Source organism: Aspergillus lucknowensis, assembly GCF_044049455.1.
Source record: "Aspergillus lucknowensis strain CBS 449.75 chromosome Unknown BJX67scaffold_44, whole genome shotgun sequence".
NCBI classification, from domain to species: domain Eukaryota; kingdom Fungi; phylum Ascomycota; class Eurotiomycetes; order Eurotiales; family Aspergillaceae; genus Aspergillus; species Aspergillus lucknowensis.
In genome coordinates this window covers 205558-224163 of record NW_027263588.1, presented here as the reverse complement: position 1 = coordinate 224163, position 18606 = coordinate 205558, and the positions used below count along the sequence as shown (strand labels likewise).

The 18606-nt window shown below is 36.6% G+C and overlaps 2 protein-coding genes across 2 annotated transcripts; both read right to left on the bottom strand.

Moving 5' to 3' along the window:
• Nucleotides 1-866: 866 nt before the first annotated feature.
• On the bottom strand, nt 867-2703 carry BJX67DRAFT_362108 (uncharacterized protein). Its single transcript, XM_071029959.1, has one exon. The coding sequence runs from the start codon at nt 2328-2330 to the stop codon at nt 1362-1364; it is 969 nt and encodes a 322-aa protein (XP_070883108.1). The 5' UTR covers nt 2331-2703; the 3' UTR covers nt 867-1361.
• A 5930-nt stretch (nt 2704-8633) lies between these two features.
• Nucleotides 8634-10232, bottom strand: BJX67DRAFT_374130 (uncharacterized protein; the record flags this gene model as incomplete). The annotated part of the gene is made up of 4 exons (XM_071031507.1): nt 8634-8759; nt 8827-8904; nt 8935-10106; nt 10217-10232. The coding sequence occupies 4 exons, from the start codon at nt 10230-10232 to the stop codon at nt 8634-8636; spliced, it is 1392 nt and encodes a 463-aa protein (XP_070883107.1).
• Between the last annotated feature and the right edge of the window lie 8374 nt (nt 10233-18606).

Sequence of the window (18606 nt, the reverse complement as noted above, 5' to 3'; positions counted from 1 at the left end):
CAGTTCAAGACCTTCTCTGGTTGAGCTGCAATATCTTAAGTGATTCTAAATACTTAAAGGAGCTATAGGCTTCCTACCAGACTTCTATTACTTAATTCAGGATTCTCCTTGTCAAGGATACAGAATAGGAAGGCTGGAACAAGTCTTCTTTGCTGGCTCTGTTGATTTTGCCTACTTTATGGACTATTATACTAATAGCAGATTGTCACGGTCGGTGCCTGAACCGACAGGCATCAACGACGACCCCTCTCTGACCCCGCTCAGGTGGCTGCCCGACGGCGGCCCGACGGCCGATTATATGAGGATCCTGACTCTCGCATGTATCCTAGTTCCCTAAGCGATTCGTTCTGTTCCTCTTGCAATAGAATCCTCCGCGTAAACCTGAACAAGTCCCTTCACGAAGACTAGGCAGCTCGACGCTTGCTGGCACCCGGCGTCGCGACGGCTGAATACTTTCGCCGAATCCCGACGCCTTACACAGATGATTATAAGAATGGCAAACCAACTCCATATAGTATTAACAAGTACCAGGAATTTGCTATAAGATACTAAAATAAATATTCTAAGCTCTGCAAAGCTATAGAGCTTAGTGTGTTATATCAACTTGAGTATATAGACCATAATAGCAATTATTACCTAAATATATATTCATGATGAATATATTAGTGTTTGGTGAGGGTCTATCAGGCTCAAGAAGAATATGACTAATGCAAGAACCAGAGCCTGGAATATTAGCCAAACAGTATCTGATATTATCTGTTGCAGCACATACTGAGCTAGTCAATACCATACACGACTGGCATCTGGATGCAGATGTAATGACAACATAGTTATGCAAGTCGCCAATATTAACGCCAATCAAACGCTGCCACACCCTCACTGGTGGGAAAAGGAAAATCGAAACTTAAATACCAGGGCCGCCTGCGACTCACACCTGATCATCCCCGATTCCAAAGCTTCTCTTCCCTTTACACGTACCAAGCAAGATAACATCTTCCGGTGCTGGGAAACTACACCAAGCAACTATCATGGATCCGCCTTCCCACGTTATTCTTCATCACAACCTCAAGATCTGAGAAAACCATAGTGCAATATACAGTACTTGGCTGACAATATCAAGAGTTACTGCATGGCCTAGGGAAGGACATCATCCTGCCGAGCGCGGAAGCAGTTGGCGAATAGGTTTCATCGTGAAGTCACCACAATTTGCCTGGAGAGCAAATCGAATCGAAAATCAATACAGTACTTAGTAAACAGAACCACCAGATAAGTTCCTTCATTCAGCCTCTTAAAGGATCGAGCTCTCGTCCACTAACGAGGATCTGTCCGCCTCGTAGAACGATCGAAGACCCAACCTGACCTCAGGTCTCCCGGATACGCTTCTTGATAATGTTCAAAACAAACGGCAGCTCCGAGTCGCGCCCACCCTCACCGGCGCCTCTGACAAGCTCGGCCATCTCATCCAGCTCTTCAGGGCAATAAACAACAACCTGATAGTCCCTTACAAACCGAATACCCTTCATAGGCTCTACAATCCAAGGAATCGTCACAATCGTCACACCCCTCTCCCAGGCCATCTCGGCAGTGAGCGAAACATGCAATGTCTGCAACCCGGTCATCGAAGCGATAACATCCCAGGCCTCTTTCCACGTTGCAGGGGCGTTGAACTGCCAGTACAGCACTGAATAGGCAGTAATATGAGACATGATGCCCATTACTATCGCACACGTGTCAAACTGCAGCGAGCGGATCATTTGCAGTCTATGCGGACGGATCACCCGTGCGAGATCGCAGATTGCGCTATCTGAGCGGACGCTGAATGTCGTCACTGTGTAGAGAAGGGTGATCGATTCCGCGTACACAGTCCGGCAACACCGGAGGATGGATAGGTAAACTCTGACCCGCCCGCGCTTCCTATGCGGCGAAAAGTCAGGATACTTCTTGTTTCCCTTCGCATCGCGTTTGCGCACCCAGCATCGATGGTTCCAGGGAAGCAGGTTGTTTCGACTCTCGTAGCAGCATACGCTCGCCAGATAATTAGTCCTCTTTTTGTAGTGTGTCGAGATGTGTAATCGTGAACCCGGAGGTGCCAAAAGTTCTCGGTAGATAATCTGGCGAATCTCATAGGGGAGCTTCGTGAGAAAGGAAGACTGGGATTGGTCGTACGTTTCTTGGGGCTTTGGTTTGCGGAACCAAAGCCACGAAGAGGATGCGGCCTGGGGTGGGAGCGGAGGTGTCAGGGCGCGCTTCCGGGGCGGGAGGGCCGGGACTGGCGTTGAGGGTGGGTTGAGCTGGGAGGCTATGTGGCTGGGGAGGGATGTCTCGGGCATTATTTAGGGACCAGAGGTTGCATGTCATGGAGCTTATCTGGAGGGAGAGCGGCCTCATTAAAAGGAGCGCTTGTGAGGGGCAGCCTTAGCTCGTATTGCAAGCTTGGCAGGCATCGAGATAACTTATATCGCTTCGCTCCCCAGAGAGGACCGAGAGGAGAGAGTTTTGAGGAGGACTGTTTCTTCTGTGATCCTGAGTCAAGAATAGCAGCACAGCATCTGTATTTCCAGCAACCATGGAGGTGATCATTGCGCATTGAGGTTGTATTCTTCGAGCTCCTCCCCAGATTGCACATCCACATTTGCGACGAAAAAAAATTCACAACGTGGTCCATGATGTTATGGCTTCTTCAAAGGCAGTACACTTTAAATGCTGTTCACACCACTGCATATGTCAACAGGATTGGAAAGATGGTTTTAATGACAAATCGCGGTACTATACAATGCCTTGAGAGGCATATTTTTTGGCCAGGCTTGCACTCCACGACTGCTCATGGGCTCAGGTAATTATATTATCTAAGAAGCAGCATTATAACAGGTTAAATTTCCCCATGATCTTATTAGCCACGAGTCTGTTTAAATGCAATTGATGACTGCAGGCGCTGAAGTACTAGCACCTTCAGCCAACTGGCTATATAACTATAATTGGTTTACAGCTGATCCCCTGCTTCAGTGGTCTAGCGCTTTGGTATCTCCAGCTGCCAAGGGATAGATATTGTTAAGATATCTTGTCTTGGAAATGGCATGATCTTGGGATGGCCTTGTCATAGGATATGCGTTTCTTGGATCTACTTATTCCTGGGATAAGCGTTCCTGGTATCGGGATAACTATAATTCGATAGGCCCATGACCAATGTAGTCTAAATGGTTTGCAGGATGGACTCTTGATTCAATATAACAAGGGCTGGAATATTTTCTCAGTCAGCTTTAAGGCGAGACAAAATCTCGCCTAGGTGTTCCTGCTCCAGAGACCTGAGCGCTCGAGCATTCTCTAGCATGTCTATCAGCGTAGAATTTACTATATCATAAATCTTATCGCCAGTCGAATTATAGTTGTGGGTCGAGAACTGGCATGTGTAAAGGAAATCATGATATTGTTGGCGCCTGGTACAGTATGTAATGAATAACTCTATGTGTTGGCTCCAAGAAGACTGAAATGCAAGCCCTCATGCAGCATTATTGGGCGTATGTTTTTTTTGTGAAAACATGACGACAATTCCCAGGTTGGCAAATCTAGAAAAGGGGCAGTTAGCCAGGACCAATCAATATCTCGAGGCAGAGGACCTAGTTAGAGGGCTAATGAGATTGGCATGCCAGCAAAAGGCTGTGACATGGCAGCCCTGCTTGCTTTTTCCAAGCTGTATCCTGAAGTATAGTAGTGTCGATAATTGGTTTTCCAGGGGTGCATGACAGCCTCACAGCCTTAGCCTCTAGCTTATTTACCCCTCCATTTCCTTCAGGGGAGAATTGCGCATCTCTTGAAAACAATTGACCTTCGAAACCAGATGTCTAACTCTTAGTCTACCCGGCCTGACTATTCCTAGGCTTACTGTCTAAGATGGAAAGCATAGTTGATGCAATTATTTTGGCTTTGCTACTTAGTTTAGTGTTTGTTATCTTCCTCTTGACATGGCACGGAGACACCAGAAAAAGCCCTCTTAAAAACAATCCTAAGCCTGACCAAACCTCCACTTTGCAATCCTTTCTATTCCCTGCAAGTCCTGCTATACCATCTGCTCCCCTGCTAGAGATCCTTCCTTCCAAGAAACCTATAGATTATACTATCGCCTGGATCTGCGCTATATCAACCAAATACATAGCAGCTCAAGAATTCCTTGATAAAGAGCACGAGGGACCAGACTTTGTATTGCTAGGTGATATAAATAATTACATACTAGGCGAGATTGGAGAACATAATGTTGTTATTACTATCTTACCTAATAGCAAATACAGAACTGCTCCCATGGCCATGGTAGCCACAAATATGCAGAATAGCTTCCTAAATATTTGAATTAGGTTACTGGTTGGTATTGGTAGTAGTGTTCCAAGCAAAAGGCATGATATTTGCCTGGGTAATGTTGTTGTTAGTATACCATGGGACAGGAAAGGGGGTATATTCTAGTATGATTTTGGCAAGATAATGCAGGGTCAATCCTTCCAACACACGCGGTTTTTTAATTAGCCTCTAGTAGCTCTTTATATTATACTAGCAGGACTGCAAGCATGATATAAGAGAAAGGAGCACTATATTAAGAGTATAATTGATAGCATCTTGAACTAGAACCCATGGCTTTGATAAGAGTATAAATAGCTACTAGGAAATGCTGATACCTTGTTTCAAGCTAAAGTAATTTATAATCCAAGGGGCTATATAGAATTCTGTGCTAGTAATATATTAAATATCCTTTAGTAGTGCATGCAAGCTATAAACAAACTAAACCTAGCTCTTTATTATAGGCTTATTACTTCTATAAACCAAGTAATAAAGGATATATTAATACGCGATTAGCTAGTAGCTAAGAATAATATCTTTTGTTTTAAAATAGAGGCCACGGGGTTAATAAATTAATTCCCTTATCTTGTTATTTGTGGTATAAGTAACTATTTGGACTTGTATAAGAATAAGGAGTAGTAAGGCTTTGTAGTAATAATAGTAGCTATATATATAAAAGATATAATCTACTAGCTTCCTTTAAGTTTAATTTAGGCTAAGAAGAAGCTTAGTAAAATTATACTTGGTATTTACAAGTTTTAAGAATTATAATTTTAATATATATTAATTATATCTCCAGGCCTCTATAATACTATTAAAGAAAATCAAGACTTAGCAAAGCAGACCCTAGACAATATAAAAAAGTAGCTTAAAGCCCAGAACAATTTTACCAGGAAAAGGTTATCTAATAAAGAAGAAAAGTGTTACTAGCTGTTCTGCCTTACTAGTAATAGCGGGGGTAAAACCACGTATAAGTAGTATAAGAATCAAATAGAGAAGAGGGTTAATAATACATGCCTGTAGTTCCTACAGCACGAGAATTTCTAGAAATAGTTGCAAGCTAAATCCAGCCCCCTGCTAGTCTTAGTAGATCCTGGCTGTGGAAAGTCAGTGCTGGCCTGGTACCTGGTTAACAGTTACCTGCTGCAATTGGTAATAATAACAATCTGCTACTTTTTCTTTAAAAACAAGGTCCAGGAGAGAGTCTAGCAAGCACTTTATGTGCTGCTTCACCAACTCTTCTCCTAGAAGCCATATCTAATTAAACATGCCATGCCAGAGTACAGCAAAGATAGGAAAGGTCTAATCAACTCGATAGAATTACTATGAAAGGTTCTAAGAAATACAACTAGAGATCCCCAGGCAGGGCCAATAATCATGGTCCTTGATACCCTAGATAAATGTAACAAGTCAGAGCTTCTAGATCTTACATGGAATATAGAAAGCCAATTTAGTAGCAGCCAGGGCAAGCTAAAATATTTCCTAACATGCTATTTATATAAGTTAATTATATCTAGATTTAGCAGCTTATTATATATCTTTCCAAATATTTATATACTAGGAGAGGAAGAGTTGGAAACTATTAGCTATAAGGTAAATCATATTATCATGTATAAGGTTAATTAGCTATTACAAAAAAAGAACCTCTTATATAAAGTTACTAAGAAACTAGATAAAGGACTATAGACAACTCCCTATTATACTTATTTCTAGGTATATCTCATGTTTAACTACTTAGAGAAAGAAGACTTTAAAAAAATAGTAAAAGGGGCCAAGTCTATCTTAAAGATAATTCTAAGAAGTATTAATATAGTATACAAGCAAATCCTTAGCAAGTCTAAGGACTGCTTAAAGGTTTAAAAAGTCTTGAGTATTATCTTGGCTGCAAGCTAGCTATTAACTTTTTTAGAAATAAACATTGCTATAAATATAGAAGATATATTATAGTCTATTAATAATCTTAACTTGAAGACTAAAAAGGACTTTAAAGCATGCCTTAGAGTATTATATAGGTTGTTTATCTTAATTTATCAGGGCAGGATTTATTTTCTCTACTAAATAGCTTGCGAGTTTCTTCTAGGAGATTTAGAATTGTCTAATACTAGCTAGTATTACTCTATTACTATTACTCAAGCACATGAGGTGCTTGCAACTATCTATATGTGCTATCTTGACTTCTTAAATTCTAATACAAATATAGATAAAGATAGTAGCAATATTATAAGTAGCCATAACTTCCTAGATTACTCAGCTAAAAGCTGGACTACTTACTTCTATAAGGCTAGTATTACTCCTACAGCTGCTATACTCTCCTCTGCCCTAAGAATTTATAACCCAAGTTTGAGAAGTTATGTAGCATGGTTTGGCATCTTTTAGTAAACTACAGGTTTTAAAGATACCAAGGATTTTTTAAATCTTATGCTAGCATTATACTGCAGGCATTATATAATTACCAAGATATTTCTAGAACAGGGTGTGGATGCAGATTCCAAAGACTCTAAATATGGTTAAACACCTCTATTATAGGCTGCAGGAAATGGATATAAGAAGATTGTCCAACTTCTTATTTAGACTGGGAAGGTAGATGTAGATTCCAAGGACTCTAAATATAGTCAAACATCTCTATTATAGGCTGCAGAAAACGGACATGAGGATATTATCCAGCTTCTTATTTAGACTAGGAAGGTGGATTTGGATTCCATGGACTCTGAATATGGTTAAATACTACTATTATAGGCTGCAGAAAATAGATATAAGAATATTGTCCAGCTTCTTATTCAGACTGGCAAGGTGGATATTGATTCCAAGTCTTAGTCTGATCGAACACCTCTATCATGGGCTGCAGAAAATAGATACAAGGAAGTTGTCCAGCTTCTTATTTAGACTGGGAAGGTGGATATTGATTCCAAGTCTTGGTCTGATTGAATACCTCTATCATGGGCTGCAGAAAATAGATATAAGAATGTTGTCTAGCTTCTTATTCAGACTAGGAAGGTGGATATTGATACTAGGGACTCTAAATATGGTTGAACACCTCTATCATATACTGCAGGAAATAGACACAAGAAGATTGTCCAACTTCTTATTCAGACTGGGAAGGTAGATGTGGATTCCAAGGACTCTAAATATGGTCGAACACCTCTATCATGGGCTGCAGAAAACAGATACAAGGAAGTTGTCCAGCTTCTTATTTAGACTAGGAAGGTGGATATTGATTCCAAGTCTTGGTCTGATCGAACACCTCTATCATAGGCTGCAGAAAATAGATATAAGAATGTTGTCCAGCTTCTTATTCAGACTAGGAAGATGGATTTGGATTCTAAAGACTCTAGGTATGGTCGAATACCTCTATCATGGGCTGCAGAATATAGATACAAGGGGGTTGTCCAGCTTCTTATGCAGACTAGGAAGGTAGATTTGGATTCCAAGTCTTGGTCTGATCAAACACCTCTATCATGGGCTGCAGGAAATGGACACAAGGAGATTGTCCAGCTTCTTATTCAGACTGGGAAGGTGGATGTGGATTCCAAGGACTCTTATGGTAAAACACCTCTATCATAGGCTGTAGAAAAAGGACTTGAGGATATTATTAGACTGCTTCATCAATTAGGAAGCAGAACTATCTAGCAGGTACTCTTAGCAATATGTCCGCGGCACAACAAATACATTTAACACTAGTTGATTAGCCAAGTAAAACATACATATACTGATGCATATCTTAATAGGCGAAGTATAGCTTCCCGTGATCTTTATATTGGGCAACAAGAGCTTTGTAGTTGATCAAACAAGATAAAAGGGAAGACCCAATAATGCAATAGAGGAAGAAAGAAGTAGCTGCAGTAGAATGGTCGAAAAAAGAACCCCTATGAAGCCTTTTTTCCTGATAGCTCCAGGGATTTGCACAAGTATCCTATAGAAGGCAGGAGACAACCAACTTCATCACACTTTAATGCCATAATGGTGTTCAAGGACCCAAGACTCATCCCGTTCCAAAGCCCAGGGGGGCTCTACCCAAGGTTTATATACGTCAAAGTTCACCTGCTTTGAGGGTTCAGTTACTGTATTTGAGGCTGAGCGTGTCACCGACGGTAAGAACCATGACGTTAATATTAACTATGGCAATAAATTGTGTCAGATGCTGCATCATGAGTCGTGCTTGAACTAGGACAGAAGATGAGATCAACCCGCACATCATTGTCTGCGGAAGAAACTCATGAAGACGCGGCGTTTCCGGCCAACAGGTGTTGAAGCTGAGGTGATATGATCATTGTCAGAAGCATGTCCTGAAGCTGGGTTGGGAGGTGGAATATCTAACAAGGCACAAGGTGGCTGACTTTCTGGGGACTCGCTGTTTTCCAAGCCGAAATGGCATTAGTTGAGGATATCGCGTGCGGATGATGTGAGCCTAATACTTGGTTGCGGAGGTCTGCACATTTCTTAAGAAAGGCTCAAAGCATCTGGGAAGTTTCCAAGTTGCTTTAGAGTAAAGGCAAGGTTGCTGACACTGGTAAGAGTATCAGGATGCTCAGGTCCAAGTACCTTCTCACGACCTTGGAGTGCCTGTTGATACATGGCCTCTGCCTCCCCATACTTGCCCTGTCATGCAAGGACTAAACCAAGGTAGCTGACACTAGTAAGAGTATCAGGATGCTCGGGTCCAAGCACCTTCTCTAACCCTAGTAGATCCCGTTGATGCATGGCCTCTACCTCCCTATTCTTGTCCTGTCGTGCAAGGACTAAACCAAGGTTGCTGACACTGGTAAGAGTATCAGGATGCTCGGGTCCAAGGACCTTCTCACGACCTTGGAGTGCCTGTCGATGCATAGCTTCTGCCTTCTTATACTTGCCCTGGTCAGCAAGGACTGAACCAAGGTTGCTGACACTGGTAAGAGTATCAACATCATCTGGCCCACAGGCTCTTTCTCGCATTTCTAGGACATTTCGATATATAATCTCCGCCTCGCCATACCTTCCATCACTCTGAAGACAGCTTCCTGTTCTTGCAAGGAAGCCATGGTAGTTGTCCTGGAGAGCCAGAAATTCTCCGCTGTTCGCCAAATACAGTGCATGAGGTAGGTACTCCCTCCACTTTTGTCGACTGTCATGGTCGCTATTGGGAAAAATCCTGTCCAACTGGCCGGCAGCTTTCTCTACCCAACTCTCAAGCCTCTCTCTTTTCCTGAGCCAGTTCCGAGTGACAAGATGCACTAGTCGGTGAAGACTAAAGATGCTGTCATCAACCTGTGCACTAACAAAGGAATATGCTTTGAGAAGACCTAATGCTTCCACTTTTCGTTTTGCCGAAGTTGTGGCTGGAAGAATTGACTCTGGTATATCTCGTGGGTTGATACAAGCCATGAACGACAGATAGTCGCTTGCTATTTGATCCACTTGGTGGATCTGCAAGAAGGAGACCAGCCAGGTTGTGGCCACTGGGTTCTGGATCTCTGCGTACTGTCCGTCATCCTCAAACTCCTCGCCAAGCAGTTCCATTGTGCTCGCTCCTTGTTCACCCAGCAGTAACATGTATTTTGCTAAGGAAATGTCGTTTTGGTTGATATAAGCAGTGGCTTGGCTGATTGCCAGAGGGAGAAAAGCAAGCTGCTCAAGGAGCGCGTTTGTCACACAATCATCTTGTAGTAAATCCTTCCGCATGAGCAATTTCCGGAATATCTCCTTGCCAGTCGTTGGATCCACATCGGGAACGGAGACCACGTTTGAACCTGCCAGCTTCAATGCAAGCTGCCGGTTGCGCGACGTGAAGAGTATGTGGCCATTCTCACCTCGTTTTTACGCCTTAAAATATTCAAAGTGGCTTTGCTACAGCTAGTATACAGCCATTTGATCCCTAGCAAGTCCTTAATAGGTTGAATATCGTGCTTGCTACACCAACTCCACCTGGAAGCCATGATGGGGCATCTACAAGCTCCTCGACACTAGCAACACCTTATACAGTTTACTAGCTGCAGAAAAAAGCATCTTCGCTTAAAAAATTGCTTAAAAACAGTTCTCAAAGCCCTCCAACACCTTCAAAAACGGCACTACAGCAAGTTCTAAAAGGTTGCGAGATAGCTCTATACAACGCTGCCTATCTGGCCCAGGAAAACCACAAGCTCCGCGCGGAAAATGAGAAGGCGAGGCAGAAAAGGCGTTGGTCTAAACGCCAGATACCTAATAATGGAGGCCTATCGATACAAGAAGGTAGAGATCTCATGGTGTTGAGAAATGATCAAGAACGTGAGGCAGGGGTGTCTTCGACGATGTCTGCAGGTCAACCTTCTGAAGCGCCAAGACGCGCTCCACCAACATGTTCAAATTGCAATACTCAGGGCCATAAAAGAACTAGATGTCCCGTACCTTTAGATACCTAATTTCAATTAATATCGGCGTTGGTTGGTGGTTGATAATCGCTTCAAGTTCTAAAAGCGCGTTGAAAATCGAGGCGGTTGGCGGTTCGGTGGGGTTGGCGGTTCGGTGGGGAAATACGTTATTAATCTGGTTAACAATAGATAGTAAACAAAGCTTCTAGATATAAGTAATAACAGTCTTTATATATTAGTTGCATATTATAGCCATTATATCCTTTAATTATATTAGCTAGGCTAGCTATTATACTTATTATAGTCTATGGCTTGGATAGCTATGACCATATTTCTTGGCATTATATTAATACATCTATATTGTTATGATTGGGTCAGCATAATATGCTCCTATTAGTATTATAGCAGGCTGCTATAGCATATCAGATTTATTAGCTATTGACATCTAGTTTCTCTAACAATCCCCCTTCTTCAAGGTCTTTGTCCCAAAGATATAATAAATAGTACTTTCTAGGTAAGTTTATTTGTAACTTATTCTATTTTTCTCCTAATATCTTGGTGCTAACTCCATGATATCCTTAAAGTCGAGTATCAACAAGAATAGGCTTAACTATTGTCTCGAGGAAAACAGCTTCACGATAGTTGTTCCTTGTATTCATTATAATCAACTCAATAAATCCTGTGTGAAGTCTAAAGGGTCATCTTGTTGTAACAAATATATATAGTTAGGTTGAAAATGTGTTGTAGGTTAAGAGACATTTTCTAATAGCAAGTGGCAGTGTCTAGTTAATACTTAAAATAAAATTTACTCTTAAGAAAAAGAAGCTCGAGCTATAATAGCCAAGGTAATAATAAAACTTGATTATCTCCAAAAACAAGACAATTTGCTTCAAAAGTGCGTGGGTAATTTTATCATTTGCAATATTAAGAAGATTAAAGAGTTAGAGAAATTAGAAAAAGAAGAGTACAAGCAAAAAGAAATTAAAAAAGCATAACAAGTATTAATTATTTCAAATAAAGCCTTATAGGCCTTTATCGCCCAGGCTACTAATACTTTCTTGTTGCCTTTTTTAGAGGACTTTTCCTTTAACTAGTTTGTTACTAGAATTCCAGAATCTTCTCAGGATAATTAAGGTGCCTGACTAGTTCCCAAGAATTATTCTTAGATAGGTAACCCTTCTACTTGACAAGGTACTAAACCTAACCCTTCTCTGTCTATTAGTCTAGGATTTATTTAACTTTATACTCCTTATTAACCTTAGTTATTTTATTATTAGTATTTTCTAGATTCTTTATTAGTTCAAGCAATAAAATATAGAATACCAGGTAAACTTGTATTCTTGCTAGTAATATTAAGTAGTAGTTATTATTTACAAGTTTCTTTTTGATTTTAAATAGTCTATATTTTATAGTATCAAGTTTATTACTTAATTATTTGCTCTTAATATTAAAATTCTTTTTCCCTATTATTTATTATAGCAGGTAAACTTTCTCTCCCTTCTAAAGTTATAGTATGTCCTTACACTTCTTGTTATAATAAAACTTTATTTTTTCCTCTACCTATTTAATATTATTAGTTATAAATTAGTGTAATATCTTTATATAAGCAACATGCATTAATACCATATTTAATTATCCTTTGGCTAGCAGTATTTCCTAATATATTCTAGGATTTCTTCCAAGATTTGTATAGTAAGGTATAATACCTGTTATTATATTCTTTGTATTATTAATTGCAAATTAAGCTATAGGTAATAATTCTACCTAATTATCTTGATTCTAGTTTACATAGTATTATAGATATTATTTAATTAACTAAATTATTCTTTCTATTTGTCTATTAGTTTATTGGTAGTTAGTAGTAGACATATCTTGTCTTGTTCTACATGCTTTTATAAGCATTTTCCAAAACTTTAATATAAATAACTTGTCTTGGTTAGAAGTTATTTATTTTAGTAGTCTAGTCTAAATAAACACTTCTTATAGTATTAATTATGCTAACTTTTTTATAGTAATATCCTTCTATATTAGTCTGATAATTATATATTTCATATATTTGTATATAATCATGATTATATCTATATACATGATCTCTATAATAGAATCTTTTAATAATAGTAATTCTTGGATAAAATCAACTACAATACTTTCCTATAGTTTTATTAGGATTTCTAGTATTTATATCTTGCTATATAGTTAATATTATAACTACTTATTTTAATTATACTTGTTATACTATATAATATAGTCCTATATTTTTTCATGTATTTATAGAAAGTAGTATGCCTGTTAAATCTTTTTTATTATTTTCTTAATCCCTTAGTATCCTTTAAATAGCAGGTTATAGTGCTTCTAGATCACTTCCTTAACTATTCTATTAGGTACTATAATTATTCTGTTCTATAGTATTACTCTATTGCTTTTTTTAATATTACTTATGTTAAATCTCTAGGTTTAGATTATTTTATCTTCTTTTTACTCTTTCTTAAGTTGCACAAGAAACTTATAGTTATTTATTATAACTACTACTACTAGTTATATATCTTGATTAAATTATAACCTGTTTTTATCAATTTTTAGCATATTTGCTTCTAGGTTCTTAATATTAATTATATAGTTAGGGTTTCTGCTTAGCATGTCTGCTATAATATTTTTCTTACTATTAATATTCTTAATCTTAAATTAATATTATGAAAGTTCTTGAGCCTATTATACTTGTTATCCTTTAAGTTCTTTTATTATTATAAAAAATATTAAATTCTTTAATCTATTTAAATAATTATTTTATACTTGGCTTCTTACAAGTAATATCTCTAATACTTGAATCCTTTAATAATTACAAGTATCTCTTGGTCATAGGTATTATAGTTTCTTTTAGCTTGGATTAGCTTTCTTAAGTAAAACAAAACAGGTTATAGTTTCCTATTATTATTTCTTTACTTGAGGATTATCCCTATTCCTCCTCCTAATACATCTATTTTTATATAGTTCTGTTATTCCAGGTCATGTAATTACAGGATTAGCACTTTCTTAACTATTTTCTTAATTAAATCTATTAATTCTTGCTCTTTCTATCCCCAAATAAATAATATATTATCCTTAAGTAGTTCTATTATTAGTCATAAATTCTATACATATTAGTAGAGATATTTTTATATATATCCTAATATCCCTAGGAATCTTTAGACTCCTTTCTTGTTGGTTGGTATAGGCCAATTTAATATTATATTAACCTTTTCTTATAGTATCTACTATCTTTCTAGTATAAACTTTATTCCTAGATATTTAATTTTAGTAGTATTAAATTTATATTTCTTAATGCTAAGTATAAGTCCAGCTTTCCTTATTATTGTTATAACTTCTTGTATATACTTCTTATGTTCTTCCAGGTTTCATAAATAGACAATCATGTTGTCAAAATAGATAGTAATAGTTTTGTTCAAATATTATTATAATATATAGATTATAAACCTGGCAAATTCTATAGGCAATCATATAAGTCCTATAGGTACAACTACCTATTAGTATAACTTTAAATCTGTTAGAAAGGCTGTTAAATATTGGTCTTCTTTTCATAGCAGGATGTTATAGTATCCCTATTAGATATTAAATACTGTCATAATCACAGCTCCTTATAGTAAGTCTCTTTTTTGTCCTATATATAGTGCTTTATTAGCATCCTTAATTATAAGATCATTTAGCTATCAAAAGTCAAGAACAAATTATTGTTTCCTATCCTTCTTGGGCACAAATATAGGGTATATTAAGCATGGTAAATCCAATTCCTTAATATATCCAATAGTATAGAATTTTTCAACAAATTCCTGTTCTAGCCTTAGTTCTTCTAGTGATTTTCTAAATTATTAAGCTTGCTTCAGCTTTACTCCTTTAACTAGCTATATTTTAGCTTCATAGCATGTATTATATCTTGGTAGTTAATAATCTAGTTTTATAAATAATTCAATGAACTTGTAATACTTCTTTGGTAATAGCTTCTTAACTTTAGCAAGTTTGGCTTTATAAATTTTTTTCAGTTTTGGCTTGGGATATCCATTCTCCTAGAGTTGGATACCTGTTCTATTATTCCTAGTTGTCTGTCTATCTAATGCCTCGTGTATCTTCTTTGTCATTACCAATAATTTAGTCTTTATTTTAGAGGCTATCGTTACCTTTTAATCCTTATTACTAGAGATTATCCCTAATTCTCCTCTAATTTTATAAGCTTGCATGTTGTAGTCTTGTTTTTCCATAACCAAATAGCATCCTTTAATCATGATTTCTTCTCTAATCTAGCTAATACTTGGCTCATGTTTTATTAACTAAGGCATCCCCACAACTGCATTATATTAGCTTTTATCTATTAGTATAACTCTAAATGTTAACTCTTTGTTATATACTCCAGAATTTATTTATATCATTTCTATCCTTATCTTGGGTTCATGGTATAGCATTTTTCCTCCAAACCCAATAATTCTAATCTAGTTTCTAGTAGGCTTAGACTTGATTTTATACTATTTAGCAAACTTAGGTCTAATAAATTCTATTATTGCTCCTAAGTCTAGCAGGATCCTTGCATTATATCTATTAATTATTATGAATATAACTAGCAATATTTGATTCTTAATTATATAGAGCTAGACCTCTAATCAGTATTTCTTATACTATTTCTGCTTTTCTTTATAATGGCAATTCTTGTCATGTAGTATTGCTAGTTATCCCTTAAGATAGTAGATATATTTTTTAATCTTATAGTTGTATGTTATTAGGTTATAATAACATAGATATCCCTTGCTTGTAAAAGCATAATTATAATCTTTTCTTATAGGGCAATTATAATCTGGTTTGTCCAACACACTTGGTTTCTATAGATACTATCTATATTCTTGTTTTACATGGATATGTCTTCTATAAAAGTTATTATAGCAAAATATCTAGTTAATACTATAGTATAATATTCCTCTAGTAGCTAGATAGTAATTATATAGGCAGTTTTGCACATATCTAATTTGCTTATTATAGAAGCATGTCCCTTGCAAGTTTAATATCTATTTAAATTCTTCTGCTACCTATTTCTATACTTCTTTATATTCTAGACATGGTAGAAATATCCAGTCTCTATATTATTTGTATTCTATAATATAATCTTGCCATATTTTCCTAGACTATTCCTAATATATTACTTATGGTAGCATGCAAGTGCAAGGTTTATCTTCTAAAAAGTTACTAATTTTATAATTTTCATCTTCTCGCGGGGTTTCTATCTATATTTTACGAGTCTTATACTAAGTTATTGCTATTTTATTAGTACTTTAAACCATTAACTATCCATGGAACTTGTTAGTTAAAGAAGAGATCTTTTTATTGTTATTTTATTTTTTTTTTACTAAATAATATTGTTTATTATCTATATTATTGGATTTGTACTAGTATATTTCGCGATAATTTATAGGTGATTTGTTTATGTCATGTAATATCTAAGCCAACCTCTCTTTAAAGTCTAGTAAATATCTTCTCTGTTTCTTAGTATCCAATATCAATTTTCCCTTGTTTTCTTTTTGGTACTATTCTTTTCTTTCTTTGTAGATTTTCATGCCAATTTCTGTGTTTGCAACTACATCAGCTAATTTCTTCACGTTCTCTTGCCATTCTTTATATGGCTCATTCAATCTTGAGGCAATTATTATATTATCTCTCATGTTGACAAGTATATATGCAGCACTAATATCCTTGCTTATATATACTGGTTGCTATTCCTAGTCCATTGGTTCAGTTATTAAGTAGGCAGTATTAGCTTGTATAATTATTATTGCAATACTTATTTATAAATCATGGGTGGCTGGTCCTTGATTCTTTTTGTCATGATATTTCTTTATAATATATCCAGGTTTTCCACACTTGTAACATTTGCTATTAAACTTCTTCTTGTTACTATTCTAGTTACTTTAGTTCTTGCTAATAGCAGCATTTATCTACATTTTAATATCTCTATCTTGATCTTTCTTAATACCATATTGTTTCTTGTCTTTTTAGTTATTCTAGTTTTGCTAACAGTTTTCCCAGTATCATTTAATTATTCAGCTTTTGATTCTAGATGCTATCTTAATTAGCTTATCAAGGGTTTTTGGCTTGCACGGGATATACATCATCATGTCCTTGATTTCTAGCTTGAGTATATAGTAAAATCTTGATTATAATGCTATATCATCCTATTCAAGATTCAATACTATCTAGTAGAACTTCACAGATAATTCTCTAATACTTATTTTTCCTTGTTACAATATGTTGATTTGCTATTTAGCAGTATATTTAGTATTAGGGTTACTAAAAGCATGTATAATCCTTTCTTTGAATTTCTTATAGCTGCTAAATATTTCTTTTATTGTATTATCTTGACTATTATTATTCTACTTATAGTAGTCTTTTATATAGGGTTTAAACTAGTTAAACATGGCACCTGTAAGATAAGTACCTGTAAACATAACCTTGTCTACCTTAGCTGTAGTAGTAAGATTATTAATTTAAAGGTACATGTCTATTAAGGTTAGATACCTTCTCAACACAGAACACTTACCATCAAACTGCTTAGCTTTATTTATCTTAATACCCTTAAATATCTTTAGCAATCTAATCTCCAAGGTCATGGTCATAAGCTATTCCTTAAACATTTCAAGTTCTTTAGCAGGGGTAAGCTTTTTCGCGATATTCTTAGTAGAAGCTAAAGCTGCCTTGCTGCTTGCAATACTACTATTTTTACCCATGTTATTAATAGTGATGTCTCTCTTTACTTAACTCGAGAGTCTGTTATTGTTAGATTAGGTCCGCCAATCCTTCCAAAGGTAGGAACCTGAGGGTATTCTAGAAGTAAATAAAGAGAGTATAATTGTTAGGGGGCCTAACGAGTATAGGAAGAGGCAGATTCTTAAGTCTTAATTGGTAAACAATATGGTATTATTAATCTAGTTAACAATAGACAGTAAACAAAGCTTCTAGGTACAAGTAATGACAGTTTTTATATTTTAGTCACATATTATAGCCATTATATCCTTTAATTATATTAGCTAGGCTGGCTGTCATACTTATTATAGTCCATGGCTTGGATGGCTATGACTATATTTCTTGGTATTATATTGATACATCCATATTGCTATAATCAGGTTGGCATAACATGCTCCTGTTAGCATCATGGCAGGCTGCTGCGGCACATCAGATTCATTGGCTATTGACGTCCGGTTTCTCTGACAATCTAGAGAAAATGGTCTATAATTTTTTAGCCACCTGGCAGGAAGCAAGAAGGCCCTTTAGTTCCATAGGATTGGATAAGCTACCCTCGCTTCTATTAGAGAGATGCTTTGTAGGGCTAATATTATTATCTTGGCTATTATTAGCATTACTAGGGTGACTTTTGCAGGACAGGCCTATTCTACAACCTTTGGATATAATTAAACATGTTTTATCAAGGCATAGCCTGTCTTCTATACTTTAGAGGGCTACTAAAGCCTTATAGCTCCTAGTATTACTATTATTTTATATCCAAGAGAATAATTTGTCTAGATAGGGCAAGTTATTACCATTAATATTAATGCTACTTGCCTTGTCATAGTCATTTTCAAGCCTAGGGATCATATCTAGACAGGGGTAAGATTACTAATAAGCAAGAGCCTTAGGCAGTAAGACATGGTAGACCTGTACAAACCTTTACAGGATAAATAGATAACACTCTCTATATAAGGGCTACTTAATACCCTAATAGAAGATGCAGTTGCATAATAGTATATAAAGGCTTTTTCTTGATTATTGTTTACAGGGATGGATTTGCTATAGCTAACATGCTATGCTACCATGTTGCCTAGTATAGTTGCAGGCTTACAGGCAGGAGGAGTATAGGCATGGAAGTGCATGGAAATAGGAGGTTTTAGAGGCAAGAGATAGTTTATCAGGATTAATAGACATGAAGCTGGGAAAT